This window comes from Patiria miniata, unplaced genomic scaffold (genome assembly GCF_015706575.1).
Source record: "Patiria miniata isolate m_02_andy unplaced genomic scaffold, ASM1570657v1 HiC_scaffold_6, whole genome shotgun sequence".
Lineage (NCBI taxonomy): Eukaryota > Metazoa > Echinodermata > Asteroidea > Valvatida > Asterinidae > Patiria > Patiria miniata.
Window position 1 is genome coordinate 4,525,393 of NW_024037073.1, and position 17,629 is coordinate 4,543,021.

The window sequence follows — 17,629 nt, forward strand, 5'->3', positions numbered from 1 at the left end:
AACTGAATGACCGATTTTCAGAAGTGAATGAACATTTCAGGAAATTGGCCGGGAAAACCTATACTTTGCTAGATCAGCTACTTCACCGTGAAAATGTCTATAAGAAAATTATCATCATCACATTAAAACTCTTGCACATTTTTAAACTTGCGTGGCCAATATCGAGAATGTATATTTTGCCTCCATATTAGTTTGATTGTTTTTCTAAACACCAGGAGAACTTCTGTAAATGCTTGTATAGTGATCGGTTATATTCGTATTAAATTCTTTCCAGCTCTGCCATTCATTCGTCATCACTATACGTGGCGATAACTCAGCCGTTTTGAAGAATTAAGACCAATAGTCACTACCCCAGTTGAACCAAATATACATGCTGATGCGCTTCAACATTACAGAGAGATTCCCTATGCATTTTGGGTGTGGCACCCTTAAAAAATTCAATTGAAATTGAACGCGACATTGAACGAAAAATCGGTCTACGCTAAGCATTTTTTTTTCCAATTCACCTTTTGAATAAAGAGCGGAAGCTTGGACTTGACTCAAGTCGGACTTAAGTCAACATCCACAACAAACACTGCCATCACAACCCGGCCCTGAATTTCAATATCACACATCACGCCTGAAGCGAGACAAGTGCCATGATACTAATACTTGACACGCGTGCCACTTCAGTGTGTTTACGGGAATACGAATAAGGGCATTCCTTATTATTTCTTTGGTTCTAGTTTTTGTTGTTACCAACCCTGTTGGGCACCCCATTAACAAAACTAATAATCAATTTAAAAAAAATGAATATAAACCTCAGGCAATCAGGTTCTGGGTTATTGAAAAGCTAGTGACAATTAATACCCGATTATTCGCGAAGTACGGCGTGTAGCAACCAGTGGAATCCCAGAAGATGAGAGGATGATGCCTCTCATCATATCAGATGTTTATAGTATTCCTTGACTGGTATGTCATGGCTGTCACTACATCCAAAACGTTAGTGAGCTGCTTGGTGCAGATATCTTATGTAAGTCAACTTTTTTATTCAGTGATATCAACTCATGATAAACTCATTGCAATAAACAAAACTAGAAACAATGCGCACTTGGCATCATTTAATTTAGCCATCTATACGGGTGCAACTGCAAATATTTTTTTTCAGATTCCCCACCCCCCACCTACCGACCCTATACTTCAGAGGCAAACAAATATGAGAACCATAGAAATAAAAAGGCACGCCGTAATGCGCAGACACAGTGCAACACCGGAATTCGGTCAAGTCTAAATCCAGCTCTGACCTAAAATAAGCGCAATATACAAAGCTGTTTTAAAGGAACTATATTGCCTCTAAATATTTTTTATAATACTTCATTCAAGGGCATTAGGCCTATTCTTTAAACATTTGAAAAACCACAGGGACGCTAACTTTAAATGGCATAGCCCGTACGTGCCCTTTTTATACACTCAACCAAAAAAGAAAGTCCCCCTTAATACTTTTTGCCTAACTCAAAAACTACTGGGCACTTGTTGCTCAAATTACGACTTATCAGTACAGAAATTCCTTAGCAATCCAGCCATACTCTTTGTTTGGCCCAAAACAGTGATAATGTGTACAAAATTAAGCAATTTATAACAAATGGTACCGGAAATAAAGTTGCACTTTTGTATACGTGCAAATATTATCAGTCGTTTCATACTACTGAGAACCTGATGGGCCACATTGCTTCGTGACAGACTTTACTTAGTTTCGTTTCGTTACAAAAATTCTCTCTCAAATATTCGGCTATCAAAATATTAATGATGATTCTTTAATTAGACAAGCAAAAGTTTTGCCAGATAGTGGCCAGGCTGGTCAATTTTCCAATTTTCGGGATATATCTGTGTTCCCTGTTCTACGTGTAAACTAAAGGGCCCTTTCGCATGCTTCTTGGAATCAACAGACCAGTAAACAGTAAACCTTAATTAACATATTAACATAATGAACCAGTTAAAATTCTTAATTAGAATAACAAAAGTTGAACAGACCAATATAATTATATCAATTGTTATTGCGTTTTCAAATTTGCCTATACTGTACTTTAATGTATACAGATGTGTTCCCAACAAACCATATGAATGACAGTAACATAAACAATGATGCTTGTGGAACAATACATTTTATCTTCGAATGAAATCACGATGTTGAAGCAACGTGTCTCTTCAATTGCCCAAAGCCAGCTCTGCCTCATCCAACGCATGGTGGATGTGATCAAACTTTGCCACCTCTTGCGAACCCCATGCTTGCCATAACAGCAGCTGGTACTGATTGAGACGCGTCTCCTGGTTGAGTGGTGGTGGTGATGATCCTGTGAGCTCCTGCATCGCCATAACGTGCCCGTCCCCGGCCCTAAGGAGCTTTTTAACTGGCCCATTCTTATTGTCAAATTCTGGAAGGAGTCCAAGAATGGCAAGCACTTCGCCGACACTGTGCTGTGTTTCTGAGTCGAGGCAAAGGACTAGAGTTTTGCCGGTGTTTGTGCCAATCCACAGGGTATCTTTGACAGTTAAAATACACAGTACTTGGATGGCATTGTCCTCATAACGAACTTCTTCGTCATCCTCAGCTTGCTCCTCATCTATTACGTGGATGCCATCATCCGGCGGAGATATCAGACAAACTCCTCTCGCCAGCATGGTGTTTCCACACTGAAGGATATTCACAAGCTGCCTGTTAGCCATGTTATACTGAAGTACCTGGGAGGAGCGTTCGATGATGCAGAAGAGGCTGTCATGGTCATGAGCCAAACCAACCAGAGAGCGCTTTGCTGTTGAAGTCACTGTGATGCCCGATGCATCCAGCAACAAGATCTAATGTTTGGGAAGAAGAAACGATCGAGTCTGTTAAAGTAAATACTTCTTGAGCAGCAATATGATACAGGTCTGAGGGTGGGTTGAGTTTGAAGGCTAAAAGGGAGGGTAAGGAGCTGAGTGCCTGAAGTATTTGGTTTGTGCTGGGGAATTAGAGGCGATAAGGCACTGAGGGTATAGAAGACTTGAAACTGGAACTTTCTGCGTAAGGCAAGACTCTTACACTACTCTCAACCAAAAAAAGAAAGTCCCCCTTTAGTTAATACTTTTTTGTCCAACTCAAAAACTACTGGGCACATCTTGCTCAAATAACGACTAATCAGTACAGAAATTCCTTAGCAATCCAGCCATACACTATATTTGGCCCCAAACAGCAATAATGTGCACATAATTATGCAATTTATGACAAATGGTACCGAAAATAATTTGCACATTTGTATACGTACAAGGTGAGTGTGAACCACAACTTGCACGTATACAAAAGTGCAACTGTTTTCGGTATCATTTGTCATAAATTGCATAAATTCATATGCATTATCACTGTTTTGGGCCAAATAAAGAGTATGGCTAGATTGATAAGGAATTTCTGTATTGATAAGTCGTTATTTGAGCAGGATATGCCCAGTAGTATTGGAAGGAGGGATTTTCTTTTCTGGTTGAGAGTATGTTGAGACTTTGGAATGTATACCTCGGTGCTAAGAACACGCAGCTTATTCCCGCATGCTATCCACAGCTCATCTCTCTCAGGGACTGGCTCCAGCAGATTACAACGCTTATTCTCAAAGGTTATTGTCTTCACCCGGGACCAAACTGGCTCCTGCTGCCTGTTGCTGCAGTCCGTTGCTGCTGGATTGTGCCTCAAGATAACCACGTGACCATCAGCCAAACCAGCGAACAGAAGCCCCTGCGTGTCCTGGATACAAATATTTCACGACACACTGATTATATTGTGCTTCATTTAAAACAAAAACTTGGCACAACTTATCTGTATTACCTTATCGAGTTTTGTCAAATCCTTTATGGTATTGTTGTATATGTAGTCAGTTTCTTTTTGAGGTTTCTTTGAAGATTTTGTTGTTTGTTTAATGTATAATATTAATATTATTATAATAAATAAATTATCTTGTGCGCACAAGATAATTGGCTGAAATATAGATCACCTAATACAACACCCCACCCACAGATTCTGTATCTTGATTGGCTGAGAGCAAGCCACGTGGCCTGCGCTATGTTTGCCCACGGTGATTCATGGATCACCTGGGGAGGCTAGCTTTACTACACTACACGAAGCATGAAGTGAATATTTGTGTACAATACGCAAAATGTGAGTTATTTAGGAATCTGTTCAATAGCGTCATGTGTCATACAAACTTTATGTCATGATCTGGCTTTTCGGAAACTCTCAGTTGATTATCTCCTGCGCACGGATCTCGTGTACATGAGATAATCGAGACTTATTTACGGCTGGAACTACACTGCAAAAACTGTGTTTAGTAATTAAACACTTTTCTAAACACTTTCTTGCTATCAGTTTGTAAACATGTTTAAATACTAAACAGGTTTAGCGTAAGGATGGATAGTGTTTAGCTATTGAACATTTATGTTTAAAAATTGGACACGTAATGTTTAGCGTCTTAACATATGTTTACAAAGTGATAGCAAGATTGTGTTTAATTGCTAAACGCAGTTTTTAGAGTGTACGTATGCGTATGCCACAAAATATCGACACGTCAGAAGTCAACAACCGGTTTTTTGTCCTCTTTTCTGAGGAACGGTATAGGAGATTAGGTTCCTTTCAACCAGACCATTGAAATATAATTAGTAAACAAATTAAAGCAAACAATGTTCTGCGATTTCAGGACGATGTGCTCTTAAGCTTAATTCACCTTGTCGTTGATGGGTAGATAACAGAGGCAGAGAACCTCAGCATCAACGATAAAATCCTGCCGATCGACGGCTTGTGGTCCAAAGAGCTGAATGCGGTTGTTCTTCAAAACAAAAATCAATGAAATCTGTCTCAGTCTCTTTGCCACTCAGGTAAAAACTTGTCACAATACTGATTTTGACCTCTTCCATAAAGGCCTTGTTTTCTCGTTCACCCATGACAATGACATACCGATTTTAATATCACTGTATAGATTTTTTTCTGAAATATTCAGTACATTTCTGATACTTTACGTTTTGGCCTTCCTTTTGAGAGAGCTAATGACGTCACGCTTTGTTTACATGTGCGCTTTCCTGCATGGTAGACGGTCCCTACTACATATGGCGTCCCGACTTCGCTCCCGTAGAAAAGTGCATACGTAAACAAAGCCATTACCTCATTAGATCTTAGGTCTATAGAAATGTATGCCTTTTCAGGTTTGTCATTATCTCGGGTTAAAATTAAGGGGGTCTTCCTTCTTGTCTTTGTTGGTCGCAGAGGACCAGTCTACATTCCTCTTTGTAACTAGAGCTTACTTACTGGCTTGCTGACTCATTCCTCATACCGGGTGCATACGTTCCCCAATACATTATGTTCCCCAATACCTATGTTCCCCAATCCTAACCCTAACCATCTAACCCTAACCCTAACCCTAAGGACTTTGGGGAACATAAGTATTGGGGAACATCGGGTATAGAGCCCGACTATACCTACTCATGATGACTACTATACCTGCAGACACCTGAAACCAAAATGGTCAGGAACCAGCTTTAGGCCAAAAAAGTCTCCAGTTTCTGGTATGGAGCTTGCCCCAAAAGTGGTGAGGGAGGCGGGCTTTGTTTCCCCTAACTTTTTTTCTTCATGTATTGGCTGATGTTGCAAATGACGCATCGATCCCCTTAAAACTCTCAAAAATGTCCTTCAGAGTGGAGCTTGGGATAACCTCGGTATAGGGCCATAAAGGCTTGAGAATTCTGCACCCACTTACGATCTCGACCAACACGAACATTCCTTGGGAAATTTGGATAGTCAAGACAAAAATCAGAAAAAAACGGTTACATCAGACCATACAGCGACATCGACATGATTGTGCTGCCAGCCTGGTAATTAGTCTGCTCCCTTACAATTCGCTAATTTAAAAGCGTTTACAGCTTCCAGATAACACGACCATCGCTCCCGCAGTTTGGCTTCCAGACGCACAAGTATAAAATTACAACACTGTCTGCAAATGGTGCTCGACTACATTTAGTGCAAAATCTATTGGAGCTCAGAGAGCCCACAAAAACACGTACAAATTGTGCAGCAGCAGTGAGTTAGGCGGGTTTGAGACATCATCTAACATTGAAATAAAATACTTTTAATTTTGCCGACGTGCATGGCTACGGCGACGCGCGCGCAGCTGACCAGAAACCGGACACTTTTTGGGGGCCTTTTTAGACTTGCCTATATTATTTTGTTGTACTAAATTGTGGCCATCCACAAGTGTGACAAATTAATATTCAGACGAAGCGAACCCAGCATTTTCCGGCGATACGATACGGCGATATGTTATTTACAAAAATGTATATACCTCTGTGCCTACAAGGTGGCAGTCTCCCACTCGCACCATACAGTTAGCTCGCGAGCCCGGGCTGAGTCTTTCTGTCTTGACATCTCCTTCGGTGAAAAACTTGACGTTGATTTTTGCAAACCGACGACTTGCACCCTCACCAGTCCAGAACCACAAATAATCCGAGTTCTGACAAAGGTAGAGTCATTTTAACAATTTAAATTCATTACATTTCCTGTCATTGACAAATCTGAATGAATAGGATTTAAATTACGACCACTGTCTGTTGACAACAATGTACAGGGCACGCATTCTGTTAAATTTGTAGTGAAAGCCATAAACAATGAGCTAATCTGAGAATTATAGAAGACATTTCATAAATAGAAAAAAAATCCTCACTTTGTTGCATTAAGCATTATTCATAAATACCTAAAACAGTTCCTATTGGTCGAGAGCCCGTCACGTGGCCGGTCTTCAGTGTATGATAAAGACATGGCTAGCTGGTCTTAAACACTTTTCCAGTGTCACTTGAAATTTGGACTCCCACGAAATCCGGTGCCTTAACGTTTCATTGGTTGAACGTTCACATTCCTTACGTATGCATGCGCATTACCATAGTCCGAAATTCACACTACACCCACCCCAGCTACGTTTTGCGCGACATCGCGCAGTACGCGCGACGTGCACGCCAATCTCCTTATAATATAAGGTAAGGAATTAGTGTAGAGGGACATTCCATATTATAGTCAGAGGGGTGTTTGATACAACATGAAGTAAAATTGTTGAACAAAATGGTTAGCAATGTTTAGTTTTTGACTTGCTTTGATTTTTGGACGGAAAAGATTTGTTTTGTTTTTTACCGAAAAGGTATTTATAAAAAGGGAATAAATATGTGCTTGGTCGGTATTAAACACTCTGTTTAAGACTGGTTGGAGTCTGGAATGCTGATAATTAACCGAGGCGAACCCATCCAGACTCCAACCGGTGTTAAACAGAGTGTTATAATACCTCCCAAACACACATTTATTCCCTTATTTAAGGTTTTAAAAGGAGAGTCGGCAGAATATATCCAAAGTCAACAAAGTATATGTCATTTAAACATCCTTGCTAGCCCGGGCAGTATCACTCAAGTAAGTCCATATACTGTATAACATTCCTATGATGACCTAGTGAGATTAATTATTCATAAACACTTCCACGACATAAGTTCTGACCAATCAGATCGCTCTTCACGAATGTCCCACCAAATACATTTACAGCGCGCTGTGCTGTTCTGAAAAGCGCCTTCCTACTTTAAAGTTGACCCTCAATCCCAGACCTGCTGAATATACAGCATGTATAGGAAAACATAACGGGGTGTACGCAGAGAATCTGATCGGTTGACAATGAGTTTCAAAATTGTAAAGATAGTCGGACTGGGTTTGCCAAAGCGTCTTACGGCGTGAGACTGCCCTGGTTAGCGTGGATGAATAATGGATACCTCATCACTCTCGCCTGAGCCAAGATGCACACACGCTATCTCCTCCTCGTTTAAACTGATGACATTTTCCAAGCAAGTGAAACTTCCGTTCTTCATTGCCTTGGCGATATCATCCCCACTGAGTCTCTGCAGTGGGTTATCATTCCAACACCTCTCCATTAATCTCTCAAGAAATGGGAACATGGTGATGATCACGTAGTCTCGGAGCCGAAAGTTTGGCTTGGTGCCGGCGTTGAGAGCGCTATGGATATCTATTTCAGGCTTGAGGTGGTCGTAAGGCCATGCACCGGACATCAGGTGATACAGCAACATACCGTAGGAGTACCAGTCCGCCTAGACAACAATGTAAATTAGTTAACCTGGTTGAATTTCAAGCTACACTCTCTCAATGGACCGATCCAGTAAGCTCCGCCCAGTGCGCACGTGGGCAAATTAACACGTGCTCCGCGCCGCTCCAATGCCCACGCTGCATTTTCCATCCGCGGGCATCATACGCGCGTGCACGCATGTCGGACTTTAGTGCACGCACGTCGGTCATAAATTACGGCTGTGATTGGTCAGTACAACATGGGGCGGTGCTTTCTGGATCGGTCCATTGCAAAGTCTTATTAGGGATTTAGGACAACGGTTCGTTTCTTGCCTTTGTCCGGAACGAAATGCATGAACAAAATGTTCTCATTTATCATTTTCCTTCCACTCATGTATATTTATGTAACCTAACAAAATGATTTAATGTATATCGGGCTTAATTATTCATGATATTCATGGTATTTATGCTCGGGAAAGAGTGGGGCTAGTAATATACCTGTTCTGTGAACATTCTTCCTCGTAGTATCTCTGGTGCACAGAATCTCAGAGTACCAGCGCGTCCCCTGGCTCCCTGCAAATCCATGGTCCGAGCTACCCCATAATCGGTCAGTTTAATGTTGACGTTAGCATCGACGTCCAAGGAACACAGCAACACATTGTCAGTCTTCAGGTCAGAGTAGATTATCTTCTTGTTGTGAAGGTAGGACACCCCACGGGCTACCTGCATGGCGATCTTAAAGGTCAGAACACGGTCTAGAATAGTCCCATAAGCCCTCTCCTTTCTCACAAAACTCTCTCGATGGCTTTCGGATTCTCGACGGAGTAGTTTTGCGAGGTCTCGTAGTGGAGCTAACTCCATGGCAAAGCAGAGATTCTGGATTGATATCCCAATGAGCTGAATGATACAGGGATGTCGCAGCTTGCACATGGTGGCCACTTCACTGCGCAGGTTGGAGAATCCCTCCATGACAAGCATCTCATTAGGGGCGATACTCTCATCGTACGGCATTGGGGATAATGATTGGTTGCCGCTGTCTCGTGGACTGCTACTGCTGCTAGACGTTTTGCTGTTATCTTCCCTCCCAGATGTATGCACCCCCGATTCTGGCCTGCCACACAAAATCGCTTTTTTAGCCAGCATTTTGACAGCGACATCTTCATGTCGATATTTTCCTTTAAAGACCTCGCCGTATGCTCCTCTGCCGAGGGACTCACTGGTCCAGGGATCAAATGCAAACGCCTTCTTATCAAGGATCCTGACTGGTAGGTCCATCAAAAAGAAATCAGGGAGGAGTTTAGGTAAAGCTACGCCTTCCATGGGATGTTTGGGACACTTCACCTCATCCATAATCTGCAAAGCGGCTTCCAATGCGAGTTTGCTGACAGAGAACTTTGTAATTTTGCAGACCGGACAAGGGACAAATCTCTCAACAAATTGTTTCTCAGTCATGCCGCTGGGATCCAGGCCTAGTGAAAAATATAACAAAACGGCTCGTGTTTTATAAAGGTTTTTTAAAAGTTGTTTAGATTTGTTGATGTTTATAATTCAGTAACATACAGTTGTTGCAATTGAAAGTTAACCTGGGAATGGAACTTTCTTTTCACACTTTTTCTCGTCCCAGCGAATTCATTTTCATTTCACAAAATGTGAAAAGAATTCCCCACAGTGGATAAACATTTCCACGCCTTTTCAAACAAGTGGGAGAACATTTTTCGCGTCTTTGTTACAAGTGGACATTTTTATTCATGCTTTTTCACACAAGTGGGAAAACATTTTCACGCCTTTTCAAACGATTGGGAAAACATTTTCACGAAATCGGAAATGTGAATGCGAATGCGAACTTGAACTCTTTTCACAAAATGTCCCATTCCCATTCACAGTGTTAACTTTCAATTACAATGTACTGTACCAAGAAGTGTTCGTGAAGACGAAAATGTGACATTCCCGGGAGAAAAAATTCCGTTAAAATTTAACTGAAGTGGAGAGAAAAGGTAAAGAAGAAACCTAAAACTTTAAAAGAGCAAATAAAAGCGTTGCCGGAGAAGTTCAAATTGTAATCTTTTATCCACGAGTTGAAGGGGAGGGGGTGTGCTTGGTAAACCAAGTTAAGGCCATGTGGTCGAACGGTTCACAGGCCTCTTGACGAAACTGCACCAACATTAAAATGTTCTGTAAAACCCTAAAGCTCTTTGCGGAAACAGTGGATCCCTTGCAATAGAAGGGCTGTGAAGGGCAATTACACAACACTGTCTTCTTGCACGCTCTTAAAACATTCTTCGAAACATTCCATGACATTACAAACCAGCACTTACCAGGGTACCAATCATGAATGAGGTGTTCGATCTGATCCACTATGAACCCCATGGCTGTAAACTCGCCGACTTGACATTGAATCTGGACGAAGATGCCAGGCTTGTCTTCAAAGGTGGCTGGTTTCAACGAGATAACACCGGATGCATGTTGGACAATCACGCCCGTCTGCCAATAAGTGATGTTGGTGTGTGTCAGCATCAGTCCCCTTGGCATTGTTGGGCTCAAACTATGAATAGGAAACAACGTACGTGTCATTTTCAAAACCTAACGTGAAAAAAATCATTCGTCGTACCCATAGCAAGCTTTACTTCAAGCTACAGCCAGTTTCCCAGTAACGGTGTATGCTTTTTTTCAGAGAATGTGATGATTTATTTTTCAAATGAAGCAATAAACATACTGGGGTAATACGTCATCATTGAATTTTGGCTTTTCCGCAAAAAATGCGGAAAAGCCTTTGTTTTTGTGCTGTTAATTTCCTTCTTGTTCTATCTCAAATCCCATAGAAATTGTACACGTTTTTTTTCTGGAAGCCACTTTGGTCACTTCTAAAGCTTAAATCTTAATGAAACTTTGCCAAACAAAAGACCTTATACCAAAGAGGATGAACGAAGAATGACGTTATGGTGACGTCATCATGGGTCTAAATGTAGGTAGACCGGGATGTGTTAATTGACGTCATCATGACGTCATCATGTGATTTTATATAGATTTTGTTAGGTCATAGATGTATGCATAAAAAATGACAAATGTGTGACGTTATGATGACGTCATCAAAAGTGTGATTTGTTTTAAACACATATAAGGCAAGGTTCGATCGTCATGAAACTTCATGAATAGGTAGATAATGGTACTATTATGTAGAGTCCGAAACGACGTCATGACGATGTCATCGGCTGATTCTTTATGATTTTAATTTTTTTTTTAATTTTTGTCTAAATAAAAATTTGACACCAAGAACACATACTAAATGTGTGCACTGACGATTTATGTAATGATGACGTCACACGGGTGACGGTGACGTCATCTAAAAGGTGCGTATTTTAAAAATATATATCTAGAGAAATAATGTTTCGATTGGGTTGTACATATATAGTCAGGGACGTGTTATAGAGAAAATATAAGTGAAGTCAGGATGACGACATCGCGAGTCACGTACGTGACGTCATCTTAAAGGTGCCGATTTAAAAGTTCTATTTTGTGAAGCACACATCTTTCATGTACGCGATTTAGTAATTCATCGGGACAAACTTACTCCTGACTTTGTTTTAATTGGCTCTAGAACAAAAACTACTGGACCCAATCTGGCGATCTTGGTATCATTTTTCCCCATGCATTGGTATAGGTTGTTTGAGCCTCAGGGTATCGGAAGTACGCCGTTCCGTAGTTGGGGGCACCCTGTATAGTTGAGGCAATGGGTGGAGATGGGAAGGAGCTAAGTGCAAAGCGGATCCACTGTGCTGGTTTAGGGTGCATTGTGTGAGATGGGAAAACTACCAACATATGGGAATGAGGCACATGAGGTGAACCCTAGTTGACCTTTTAGATATAGCAGTCTCTCTGATCGCGACAGGATTTTGATTCTTGAGTCTAGATCTGATGTACGTTTTACCTTATGCAGTGAAGTGTGACCTTTATATGGAGCATTCCAATTGATGAGGACGAAGATGGCAAAGTCACTGAATGTCCTCTAGAGGTTGATGATCCTGATTATGCATCATAGTAGGAGGTGGCAGTGGATGCTGTAGGATCTTCGTGTCAAAGAGAGTGGTGAACCTTATGTATATGTCAAGGATGCATTGACGGAGTAGTAGGGCTAGACTTGCCGTGAGGTATGCGCTGTTTAACACACTATGACGAATTAGATCATGAATACATAGACCTTGCGGAATGTTATTGGGGTCTCTGCATCTTCATATGAGCTGTAGAAAAGTTGCTTTAAAAATATGATTTTAATTACTGAAAACCGCAAGAAACAAAAGTTTTCTTGTGGTATGAAACACTGAAATGCAGGTGCCATTTTTTGGAAGGTTTTGAGAAATTGACAAGCAGTGGGAAGTAAGGAACATTAAATTACTGAAGTTAAAGGAGCAGGTAACAAACCTTGGGGACCTCCTTGCTTCCTCGCCTCTCTTCACCGGCCTTTTTTGAGACTCCCTCTTAGTCCCCTTGCTTCCCTCCTCATCCAGTAACTTGAGGAATACGTAGACTCTGGACACCAGTCGACTCCAGAATCCTGGCGGATCGTAGGCTAACCTATAATGGCGTTCTAAGACCTGAAATGGACTGTCCTCGCTCTGTGAGATCCAGTAATCCTGACCCGGCTTGTCTTTGGGAAGTCGACTCGGAATCAGGAATCTTTGCAGAATAGGACACAGTTCAACATTATCACAAAGAGAGTGGAAGAAGGTACATTACTCCTTCAGGAAATTGAAAACTTTAGATAAACAAATTTCCTGTAAAATCCACATCAACATGTCCTAGCTTAGCGGTTAAAGATGGTCATGTTAATGGTTGATGGTGAACTGCCACATCTAATTCCTTGCTATAGCCTACACATAAAAACCTTCCTTTGTTGATTTGAAAAGCAAAGCTTATAATATACATTATAAAAGTCCTGTTCACATTGGTTTGTGTACTTCAGCAGCAGCAGAAGTCATAAAGTGAAAAGCCTTTTAAAATTTAGGTTGGACACAAAATTAATGTTCAAGCAACTCCAGCTTTCCTTAAGCCAATGTTAATGCTTTCAACTAAGTTAGCAGTATTAATGTCATTTTCTTATAATTCCACAAAGAGCATCTTTGCAATAGCCACTCTTACTCGCATATGTCGTCAGACGATACCCTGGCAAACCGAGTCCACATCATTATTTACTAATTTTACCTCAGTTGATGTAATACTAATGACTCCTCCAGACACGAATTGACAAAATTTCTGTCCAATTCGATCGCTTGTTACAAATAGCTGACCACCACACGAACTGATTAGTATTGGGTAACAAGCTGCAGAAAAAAAATGGCCTCGTACATCAGGAATCATGAATATTTAGTGCGTATGGAAACGTCACAATGGCTACGCAGTCAACCTGACTGGCTGACAACGAGTGTCAAAAAGTGGACTCAGTTTGCCACAGTAGTCTTATGACGTACAAAAGTAGGCCTACCCCGGCCAACGAGGATGACAAAGAGACGCTATGGTCTAGCTGTTGAAAAATCAGTAGGGATCCTGCATGCGATACAAGGAGTCAACAGAAGTAACTGAATTGAGGGATGTATGAAGTACCAATAATGGAATGAAAAAAAATCTCACTCTTCCTTGCTGACTTGATGTACTATGTCTAATCTCTGCAGAAGCTGTAGATATTCCTCAAACCGTCCCTCCCCAAAATCGCTATTCTGAAACAATTCCTGCTCCAAGATGGTCCTGGGTATGCGCCCCTCCTTGACGAAGGACGAATTGACGTCGGCAACGTTGATGAGTATGTTGTACAGCCAGACTGGATCGATGAAGTACAGGCTTCTTAGACCTTGGAGGTGGTCATTGAAATGTACAAGGGTGCCACAGGTGCTCAGAAACTCAATAGCTTGAGAGAGAATTCACAACATCGATTTTTAATTGAAGGAAAATGAGTGTTTTGCTATGCAAAGTATAGGCAATACAAAACATTCGAGTGGTATAGACTTCGCTTCGGGAAAACAGAATGCTCCGTGGATACGGAGCGGTTAATATTTCTATACTATATAAGCAAGAATACATGGGAAGAAAGCCACTTTCCAAGAATTAAGTTAGTGTTAATTTTTCTCCTTTTTGAGATTTGTTTTTCCATGCAGGCAAAAGCAAAAGTTTACCTTCACTGATATCCTCTTGGGTTTCTATCGTACTGTCTGGAATCTTTTTAATGTGGTATATCATCTCCGCATCCTCCAAGACTTGTGGGAGAGGGGGCTTGCTGTGCTTACGACGCACACTCTGATTTACTATGATCTCTTGCAGAACACTGAACGAGTGAGGCACCTACAAGGCAAAAAGAAATCCCAACAATCTCATTAATCGGAATCACCTTTTTTTTGTTCGGAAATCAGCATTTGAAAAGTATACAAGTATACAGATGCTGTTCGCTGAAAGTCTGTAACAAAAGAAGGTTCAGTAATGGTCGTCATTGTTAAATCTTTAGCTGGAGCTATGTCAGTTCTACCGATGGGCTCCGTGCACTATCACTGCTATTTTACTCAAACGTCCGTCGGAGGCGAAATAACGTGCAAGGAGAGGGTTGCACGAAGCGTTCGCGTTTTTTACGAGCAGAATGAGCTTTCGCTAAATAACAAGACGCAATATTTTACTAACGGAAACACGCAGCGCAAAAGAATATAAATGCCGGTCTAGATTTTAAAAAAAGATGTCTATGGGCTCTTGAAAGTGGTAAAAAAGTGCCCTCTCTTGTGCGTGCACTAAGCGAATGGGTTCGCTGCTATTGCTCAAAAACGGCTCCGGGAATTACGCAAGAATTCCAGGTGATACACATGGCTAGGGGCAAGGGCATCTGAGAGAGTCTACATAATGAACTCTTCCAGTCAACATTGGTGTAGATTTTGTACACCCTCGAACTCTGACCAGAAACTAGAGGCATTTCATATTTTTTTTTACCGATACCAGCATCTTTAAAAGCGTAGGCTGCAACATTTAAGAGACATTTCGCATGGTCTATTTATTTTCAATCAAAAAGTTAGGCCCCCTTAACACAGGGCTGCGACCTTTGTACCAACTATGAGCGACCAAACAATGGCCAGGGCGCTCAATGGTCGCCTAAACTAAGAAAATCATGTTTCTGTGTAACTGCTCCAGCGATCCGTGTGCCTCCCTTGAACCAAAAAAACTGCAATTTTCGGGCATTTTCATGTCGAGCTCGAGCGACCTCTGCTTCCCCTGTGCAACATACGACAACCAACGCCGAATGGAGGCTCAGTGGTCGCCATAGTCATCGTTCAATGCACGCTATTGGTCGGTCAAAGGAGGCATAGGGAGGCACAAGGGAGGCAGAAGCATCGCCCAGATTGACGGTAAACTTTGCAACAGAACGGATCTATTAAGCGGCGACCATTCTGCAACCACGGCAATGCTTGTGTCTCCCTTCTGCCTCATTTGAGCCACCTTTGAGCAATCAACTTCTTCGGCGACCTTTGTGCGACTGTTTTGAACATGTTCAAAAATGTATGGCGACCATGGCGTCCATGGCGATGTCTGAACATCCTGTGTACCTCTACAACGAACTAGGCAACCATTCGGCCTCCTTTGAGCCTCCAACGGCGATCTGGCCAGTTTTATGGTCGCCCAGGGGAGGCCCAAAGGTCGCAGCCCTGTGTAAAGGCGGTCTTACCATTCTTCCAATCAGGGGAATGTCTGTCTGTCCTGGAGCAGCTCCTGAAGCCCGGCTCTTTTTGATCCTCATTCCAAGAGCCCTCCGGTAAATAATGCCCCGTAATTCTTCAATGCCGTCCCCATGAGAGCTCGTTGCTGTGACCTCAACAATATCAGCGATGTCTGGAAACCCATCTCGACCACTGTATTTATTGATGATTGCACCTGCGATCGACTTAACCTTCTTTGCTTTGTCTGAATGGGTGGAGACAATGATGGTGACACTCTCCGATGCCCTTGACTAAATGAAGCCACAATAAATAAAAAAATCTAAACGTTATTCCCCACACTTCAGATTTGCTTACATGTCATTATTTCTTGCATTTGCTGCGTATTTTGGGTTTGCAATTTGTAACCAAGCCTTCACGAGGAAAATTGTGCAGTCGTCCTAAACTAAATTTCTTGTTTAATTGGAAATATGAATATTTTAATGAATTGATAATACTTTACAGAATTCGTCGTTTTCTTTTGGTCAGTAGACAAAGACTACCTGAATATTAAGCAGCCAGGGTTTTAACTTCTGATCAACACCCTCCAAGCCGTCTCTGAGATCCCAGACCAACAGGTACAGCGTCCTAGGTGTGAAGAAACTCTGATGGATAATAGTATCGAGCTTACCTCCCTTCAGATCCCACATCGAAAAATGTACATCGCTTTGGTCAGAAACACTCTAAAGCCAAGGAAAAAGATCTACTTCAGGAGCAGATACATCCCTTCTGTTCAAGGTATAAAAATAACAATTTTATATATTTTTTAAAAGATAAATTGTACCGAATCTGAAACCCCTCATATCTAGTCGTAACAGTCATTGCATTGCTACACGTTATTCTTAGGTGTCATTCTCTGACCGTTCTTAACATTGTGTTATTGCTTTTGTGTTCTTGCAAACCCTTATTGTTTTAAAGAAATGAATATTATCGATCAGAACAAAGTTATCCTACCTGATCCGTAGACAAATCAATAGGCTTCAAAAACTTCGTAGGCAAGGGCTTTTGTTGCATTTTGTCAGGGTTCTGAAGAGTCCAAGAGCAAAGATTGATGTTTAGATCTTCATCGGGCAGAACTTCCCTCTTGGTCAAACAGGACAACACTGAGGTCTTGCCGCATTTCTGACGAGACAAAGAAATAATAATTATCCTCTAATCCCTCCTTAATAATAAACGATCCCCAGGTATAAAGAACATGGACCATTTTGTGAGCCGGGAAAGTTCCTGTATATCTATTGGTATTTGGTAACATCCATTAATAAACGCAAACGCAAAATTGCTGGTACGCGATGTGTCCTTCCTTAGCTCTCTAACGAAGATCGCACCCCTGCACCCTACACCCCCTGTAGCTATACGCTTTTTGATTGGTAGTATGGTTCCATGACCGCACAATTTTGACGTTTAACAATAGATTTTAGTCTAGGTAACCGTCATATTCTAAAACAAAAATAGACCACGACGCAGCAAACCTAGTCCTCGTCCAAGTGCATTCTCGACACACAACACCTATACATGGGCATAACGCCAGTTACTGAAAATATTGAATGCAAGCTTTGGATTTATGAACTCATGTTGTTTTAGGACTGATAACAAACATGACAGGTAAATAAAAAAAAAAACATAATACACTCGGAAATACCCGAACATATCCGAGTGTCCACGAAAACGTATTCGGAAAACCTCGGACGTTTTCAGAAACGCGCAGGATCCTGCTAATTTTAGTCACGTGCCGTGGCGCCTAGCTGACCTATAAGACTTGTTAGATTAGTCATAACGTTTTGGTCCGGGAACAAGACTAGATGTTTGGTACTGAATGGTAAAC

General features: G+C 41.6%; 1 protein-coding gene across 1 annotated transcript in view; it reads right to left on the bottom strand.

Annotated features, from left to right (window-relative positions):
* Positions 1–1,542: 1,542 nt before the first annotated feature.
* LOC119742759 (leucine-rich repeat serine/threonine-protein kinase 1-like) overlaps positions 1,543–17,629 on the bottom strand; it is a 28,036-nt gene continuing 11,949 nt past the window's right edge. The window contains exons 12-24 of the mRNA XM_038218928.1: positions 16,762–16,929; positions 16,302–16,490; positions 15,780–16,061; positions 14,254–14,419; positions 13,715–13,988; positions 12,509–12,763; positions 10,408–10,634; positions 8,591–9,561; positions 7,786–8,118; positions 6,327–6,494; positions 4,719–4,820; positions 3,521–3,745; positions 1,543–2,832 (exon numbers count right to left, since the gene is read on the bottom strand). Of these exons, the coding sequence (XP_038074856.1) occupies positions 2,185–2,832; positions 3,521–3,745; positions 4,719–4,820; positions 6,327–6,494; positions 7,786–8,118; positions 8,591–9,561; positions 10,408–10,634; positions 12,509–12,763; positions 13,715–13,988; positions 14,254–14,419; positions 15,780–16,061; positions 16,302–16,490; positions 16,762–16,929 (4,008 nt within the window). The 3' untranslated portion in view covers positions 1,543–2,184. The remainder of the gene's footprint in view (positions 2,833–3,520; positions 3,746–4,718; positions 4,821–6,326; positions 6,495–7,785; positions 8,119–8,590; positions 9,562–10,407; positions 10,635–12,508; positions 12,764–13,714; positions 13,989–14,253; positions 14,420–15,779; positions 16,062–16,301; positions 16,491–16,761; positions 16,930–17,629) is intronic.